The sequence below is a fragment of the Etheostoma spectabile genome, chromosome 7 (genome assembly GCF_008692095.1).
Source record: "Etheostoma spectabile isolate EspeVRDwgs_2016 chromosome 7, UIUC_Espe_1.0, whole genome shotgun sequence".
NCBI classification, from domain to species: Eukaryota; Metazoa; Chordata; class Actinopteri; order Perciformes; family Percidae; genus Etheostoma; species Etheostoma spectabile.
This window is the reverse complement of record NC_045739.1, coordinates 26,420,505-26,427,362: the sequence shown is the minus strand read 5'-3', so window position 1 is coordinate 26,427,362 and position 6,858 is coordinate 26,420,505. Positions and strand designations below refer to the sequence as shown.

General features: G+C 42.4%; 1 protein-coding gene and 2 long non-coding RNA genes across 3 annotated transcripts in view; 2 read left to right on the top strand and 1 right to left on the bottom strand.

Moving 5' to 3' along the window:
* Nucleotides 1-6,858, top strand: part of LOC116693090 (uncharacterized) — a 124,584-nt gene that overhangs the window by 41,877 nt on the left and 75,849 nt on the right. The gene's annotated exons all lie outside the window — the stretch shown is intronic.
* The window catches only part of LOC116693091 (uncharacterized), an 18,253-nt gene continuing 12,458 nt past the window's right edge, over nucleotides 1,064-6,858 (top strand). The window contains exon 1 of the long non-coding RNA XR_004332843.1: nucleotides 1,064-1,136. This is a non-coding gene — a long non-coding RNA (uncharacterized LOC116693091). The remainder of the gene's footprint in view (nucleotides 1,137-6,858) is intronic.
* The window catches only part of LOC116693089 (organic solute transporter subunit alpha), an 8,173-nt gene continuing 3,156 nt past the window's right edge, over nucleotides 1,842-6,858 (bottom strand). Inside the window, exons 2-7 of the mRNA XM_032521792.1 lie at nucleotides 6,168-6,319; nucleotides 5,958-6,031; nucleotides 5,558-5,713; nucleotides 4,935-5,043; nucleotides 4,354-4,606; nucleotides 1,842-2,854 (exon numbers count right to left, since the gene is read on the bottom strand). Of these exons, the coding sequence (XP_032377683.1) occupies nucleotides 2,433-2,854; nucleotides 4,354-4,606; nucleotides 4,935-5,043; nucleotides 5,558-5,713; nucleotides 5,958-6,031; nucleotides 6,168-6,319 (1,166 nt within the window). The 3' untranslated portion in view covers nucleotides 1,842-2,432. The remainder of the gene's footprint in view (nucleotides 2,855-4,353; nucleotides 4,607-4,934; nucleotides 5,044-5,557; nucleotides 5,714-5,957; nucleotides 6,032-6,167; nucleotides 6,320-6,858) is intronic.

Below are 6,858 nucleotides of genomic sequence, written 5' to 3'. Positions count from 1 at the left end.
GTGGGTTAGCCCAGAGTTGTTAACCGTGGTCAAAACAACCATACTAAAAATAAATGAGTGTGTTGGACGGTGTCGTAATCTTACTTTACCCACAAAGAATTACATTAGCTTTAGCATTAGCTACTTGTCAACCAGCAGCTTTAGTAGTTACCCTTCAACCCTCTGCATTGTTGGCCATTCCGCAACAAATCCGGACCTGGTGGGTATTGAAGGACAATGGAACACGGAGCCGACACGCAACCGTTCCACAGTTGGTGGATATCCAGGGTGAGTGTCAGATATGGCAAAAGTACTCACTTCCCGTACTCAAGTAGAAGTTCAGATACTTGTGTTAAAAAATACTCTGGTAAAAGTAGAAGTACTGATTTAACTTCTTTACTCGAGTAAAAGTAACAAACTACAGGTTTGGAAATGTACTTGTAAGTTTAAAAGTTAAAGTAGCCTTGTGAATGACAACCATTTTTTATACAAAGCTACCTGGAAACTTCAGTGGACATGGAAAAAAGGCTCTTTATATGCCATTGGCTACATTTTAAATGGAAGTCTGCCAATAGGCCTTAAACATCACAAATTGTATATGATTATTGTGACAGAGACTGGGACTCCAGGTTATTAAGATTCTGACTGAGTAGCACGATATGAATTCAGTTGTGATTCTGTGAGAATTCACAGATCCAGTCGCTCTTTTTTAATCTTCCCCTTAACATTTAAATTAATCTACATGTATGTGTGTTCAAATATGAGTTCTGGAAAGAAAATAAAGGATAAATTAAAGAAGAATTACTAAACAGACATTAAATAAAAAGTTCCCACAGCACATTGGCCAGGAGTCATTCTTGATGCCTATTATCTCAGAGGATGATTGGGAATGTTTTGCTGCTTGTCTGCCCAATGTCTGGGATCTGTTTTCTTCATTTTTAATCATGTCGCCATCCATACTACTATGTTCTAACGTTACCACCATCAAGCCGCAATGATTTGCCATGAAGGAATGCCGCAGAATCTGTTAAGTCGCCTTGTAGTGGTGTGTCAAGTACAACATATAGTATATTTCCATCCGATTAGATTGAATTTGGTATTGATGAAGCAAACAATAATAACGGTAACTCCAGTGAAATGACTTGAAACTTGTTAGTGTGGATGAGATTAGGACCGTATTTAAAGTTTCGCCCCAGGTATGTCTGTTAAAACACAGACGGAGACAACTGTCTCATGATGCTTTATTACAATCAAGCAACAGTACAAACATTGGCAGGGGTAGCGCTGCTACGGCTGTGTGTATGTGTGGTTCTGCAAAGAAATAAGTAACATAAAGAATACCATACACAATGTATAAGAAAAATATATATAGTATGCTAGCAAATAATAAAAATAAACCCACTATTAATTAGTTATTACATTATCATTTTTACACTTTTCAAGCATGCACACAAACAATCTCAACTGATTATCCTCCAGACAGCTATTTCTTACTTCATTGTAACAAACAGTCTGTGAAATCCTGGAAGGGCTTATAATAGTGGAGAGTGATGTGTAAGATGAGAAGGCAGAAGTTGGTAATGTATGTCATCGTGCAAACCAGTACAGAAGGCATCAATGAATTGTTGGGGAGGGTCATGCCTTCTTCTCAATCATTTTGGAGGTTAATAGAAAAATGTATTATCGCCATAGGGAGGGTCAAGTCTTTTTTTACCCCCCCCCCAAAAAAAAACAACCTTAGGCCTTTTTTCAGATATAGGTTTCCCTTTTCTATCAACCAAGCTGTAGCTAGCTACTTGCGTTAGCCAACATAACAGTTTTGTTGTAGGAGCCCTGAAGGACTGTAAGCTAATGACCCCGCTAGACCCCAGTATACGGACAGCAGACTGCTGCACAGCATAAAGCCTAGCATAGCAGGATAAAGAGATCCTCAGGTTTAGATAAACAATGAGTGGTTCACATTAAAGATGTTTCTGTATTAGACTTTTAGCTTTTTAACATCTTTAAATAAGTGATCTTGGGCCAGCACTTCCTCTGGGTGAAATTACTGTTGGTGGCCAAATGAAGCTTTATGAAGCATTTTCTTTATTTTCTGAGCCCACTAGATGGCGCTCTTGGTTTGAAGAAAAAGTTTCGATGAACGGCAACTCAAGTGGGCTTTCAACCCTTTCTTGAAATGTGCGCACCATGTGCTAAAACCCCCTGCTAAAAGGCACCAGATTACAGAAAATGACATTTACTTTGACCCCCCACCGCATTACATTGTCCCACACGCTTTGTAAATGCTTCCTACAGCCATGGGAGTCAGAGAGGCAAAAACACCAGACCAGAGGTTTAACCTGTGACCTAAAAGTGACCGAGGGTTTCCACTTGTCACAACTAAAAGTGCACAATTGCCAGCATCTTCAGTGGTTACGCTTAACTTTTTTATGTTAAAAGTTTTCCATAGCTTGTCAAACCACAGTGACATCCTTAGAGTCCTGATAGTTAATATCAGCCCTCACAGTAATATGGCTCAGATGTAAACCACGGTCCTCGGCAGACCAGGGTTCCCCTGGTTCTGTCCTGGCTACTTGCTGACCTCTGGCCTGGGGGAAGGCAAAACCATCCAGAGGTGCATGCTCAATCCTGCACAGGTTGTCCTCGCTGTCACTGCTGTAGCTGGGATTGGAGGCACTGACGAGGCCGCAGCGGAGCTGGCCAGGTTTGTGATGTGTCATCTGAACATCGTCTGTTTGAACAGCCTTTTCCATCTGCCAAACACTGATGGGGCCCTCCACATCCTCCAGCACGCTTGGCTCCACCTTACGGAAAGTGTGGCGGGCATATAGGCCGATGCAGAACATCTCCACAATCACACAGTAGTGGTAGATCACTGAGATTAGACAGAGACCACAAGACACGGTTAAAGGACATTATATCCAATTATTTTACATGAATATTACATGAAGTTAACTAAAAGAGCACTTGGAGAGAGCATGCCCTATCTCGCTAGTTTAAAGTTCCAACTTGAGGGGTCATTCACGGGACTCGGGAACACAGTCTTCCAATTATTCCAACACCATATGAATATTACAATGTTAACAAAAGTAAATAATAATTTGTGCATCCTCCCCGGGATTTGGATCCGCTCCAAAGTTTAATGGGCTCTTCTTCGGCCCATGCTACACCCTTCCACCAAGTTCATTGAAATTGGGCCAGTAATTTATGCAACACTATACAAATCACAAAACATACAGTAACTTCAACTTGTATAAAGGTTCCCTCTTTAGCATTTAGCTTAGCACAGCACCATGAAACCATAAATTACAGTGCCTTAACTGTATTTTCCTCACTAGCTCCGCCCTTTTGTCCAAATATGGTCACTCTAGCTCCAAAATACCAAGATGCCGATGGCCAAAATGCTAACTTCTGGCTTCAAAACTGCAGTTACTATCGTTACCTCCATTATTTTTACAGTCTGTTTTTATAAATATATTTAAGAAAACAGATTACATTTCACAGCAATTGTATTTTATGTTTCATGTGACAAATACATTGATTGGTTGATTTACGTTAAAATTGCATTCAGATTGCTGTGAATTTGCAGGTACTGGTCTCACCAGTAAAGTCTGTACCCAAAGCACACCCTCCATGAATTCTGCAGACTTGTGGAACTATGTAAGGCCCTTTTGGCTCTGGCCTTTACTGGAAGACATCCATCATCTGCCTGTCTAAGTGCAGGGCTTGCACGTATATATATAATTCATGTGGATGTTTGTTTGTTATTTGTTATTTTATGATCCTGTTATGATGTATGTGTGTGTTGTGTATGATGTCTTTAATCTATCTATCTATCTATCTATCTATCTATCTATCTATCATGTGATTGCAGTAGACATACATACAAAAAAAAATTTGTTTTGAATTGTTAGAGGTTGAATCGCGATTCGAATACAAATTGATTTGTTTGCACACCCCTACCACTCAAGGTACTCTTACTAGCTTTTCAAAGTTTATAACCACATCCCATGGTCTTTATTAGTGGATGGAAGCCGGCCACATGATAACAAGTTTGTGTATGTGCAGAGGCGGTGAATTTCTTTGACATCAGATGTAAATGCCTCTGTGATCATTCTTCTGCTGTCCACTGACTCCTGGAGTCGACTTTGAGTTAGGATTATTTTGTCACACATACTGGTCCCAAGAGCAAGAATGAACCTAGCTGCTCGCAATTGACCAAAAGTGCTTGGATGTGACATGTCAAGTCCTCTGTTGTGTGCAAACTGGCATGTAAGGCCAATAGTGCAGAAACTACACAGGACCTGCTAGTTGGTAAGTGGTGAAGATAATTTGAGAAAGAGATTGAAAGAGGCCAAATGTGATGGGACTTACACTGTGACCTGGCCAGCACAGAGAAGGGTGGTGTGCAGGGGATAACCTCCAGAGCACCCATGGTCTCTAAGATGCCACTCTGCAGGCCACACAGCACCAACACCACGATGATGCAGATGAACTTGGCTCTCAGTCCGTAGCCATGTAACGCACTCTTGGTGGCTTTATAAAAGAGCAAGTGGCCGTAGAAGGACACGAAGGTTGACATACCTATTATAGCGTTCACATACAAGTTGGGGTTGACAGAATTCACCTGGAGAACAAGAAGATGGTTGTCACGGATTTTTGGCAGTTCTTTAATTTCGTGTTAGTTTGAATGGAATGAACACTGCCACATCAGCAGGCTGTATGTATATATGGCTTTTAACAAGTTACCATCACAATTTCAATGCAAGCATTTGCTTACTCGTAGGATTTTTACAGTGATTTAAAATGATAAAGCACTGAAAAACCATATAGTATCAATAGTAGCAATCTGTGATTAAAAGAAAAACGTACAGCATAGTAGAGCAGCACAGACTTGACCACCTAATGCATGCTGGGAGAATAAGCACAGATCAAAGTTTGAATCAAGGACTCACATCACCGTAGTCATACTGTTCATCTGTCCACAGGACCAGTGTGACGAAGAACAGGATGCTGCGGATGACAGAGAGCTGCAACACAGCAGCCAGCATCCAGCCGCGGCTGCTGCACACAACACAGAACAACACAACACAATGAACACAACGGTTTTTCACTGTGTGTGTGTGTCTGTCTGTCTGTCTCTGTTCATCTTTGTCATCATTGTGTGTGTGTGTCTCTCTGTCTGTCTCTGTGTGTGTGTGTGTGTGTCTCTCTCTGTCTGTGTCTGTGCGTGTCTGTCCATCTGTGTGTGTGTGTGTGTGTGTGTCTCTGTGTGTGTCTGTCTGTCTGTGTTTGTGTTTTCGTGTGTGTGTGTGTCTCTCTGTCTGTGTCTGTGCGTGTCTGTCCATCTGTGTGTGTGTGTGTGTCTTTCTGTCTGTCTGTCTGTGTTTGTGTGTGCGTGTGTGTGTGTCTGTGTCTGTGTCTGTGCCTGTCTGTCCATCTGTGTGTGTGTGTGTGTCTGTCTGTCTGTCTGTCTCTGTCTTTCTGTCTGTGTGTGTGTCTCTGTGTGTGTCTGTCTGTCTGTCTGTGTTTGTGTTTGTGTGTGTGTGTGCGAGTGTGTGTGTGTGTGTGTGTATACCGGGTGATGGTCACCATTGGCAGACAGCAGCAGCAGCAGCAGGGGAAAGGGTCTGGAGATACGTGCTGTCCTGACAGAGCAGCCAGCATACGAGCTTTCCCTCCAAAGAAGTCTGTGATCAGTCCCATGAACTTCAGCAAGGTGATGGAGTGATACCTGCACACACGGATGAGGACACGACCACCTAATGCATGCTGGGAGAACTTTACACATGGGATTACACTCTTAACGTGATGGATTTTTGATGACTTAATTGTCTTGTATGTTCTAAGGGGCTCACTGTATGTGAGAGATGTTCTTGCTGTTTTTGTTTTGTGTGAGCTCACCTAAACAAATTCCTACCAACTGTGTTGAAACGGCAATACATACAATCTGGCAATCCCAAGACTTGTTAACTCACAGTGAGGCGATGAAATTACACAGTGAGGAAGAGCGCGGCACATACAGCGCTATAAGGGAGGTCAAGGCAAAGACCTGAGTTAAAAAGAACATTCAAATGTTGAGACACAATGCAAGTGTGCCTGGGACCACAACAAATATGCGACATTTCACATTGTTAGTTGTCATTGATTGTGTGATGTGTGCGTGGGAAGGACGAGGTTGCCGTTACCGGGTACATTCCTAATATCCACAGGCAGAGGCGTCTCCGTCTGGACGAGGGGATGTGGCGCAAGAAGAAGCCCACCTCCTCCAGGAACACGGCCAGTAAGATGGCAGCCAGGCCGGCCGGGATCAGGAAGAGCCACAGTTCGTCTTTAAGGACTGAGAAGAGACACACTTTCACCCACTGCCTACTAGATTTCCGTTTTGTTTCACTTAAGCCTTGTGTTTAGGGGTGGGAATCGATTCACACCTCACAATTCAATTCCGAGGCCGACGATGCGCATATGACACATGCCTTTGGTGTGGGAGACCCGGGTTTGATTCCCACTGCGATAAATCAACCAATGCGTCCCTGAGCAACACACTTAACCCCTAGTTGCTCCAGAGCCGTGCCACCTCTGACATATATAGCAATTGTAAGTCGCTTTGGATATAAGCGTCAGCTAAATGACATGTAATGGAATTTACTTATGTAATTAAAAAAAAAAAAATACATATAAATATAAGTTTTCTAATCACTTCCTTGACAAAACAGCTATGCAAAGCTTAGATTTGACATATATTTGCCACACACAAATGTTGTCTACCAAGTTTTTTAGGTTGGAGTCATTCCAATGTTTAATCCCTTAAACATGCCGAGTCACCTTCTGTCACAGTCAGAGACTCAGTCATGTTTAAAGGGGGAGAATTGGCTTCTT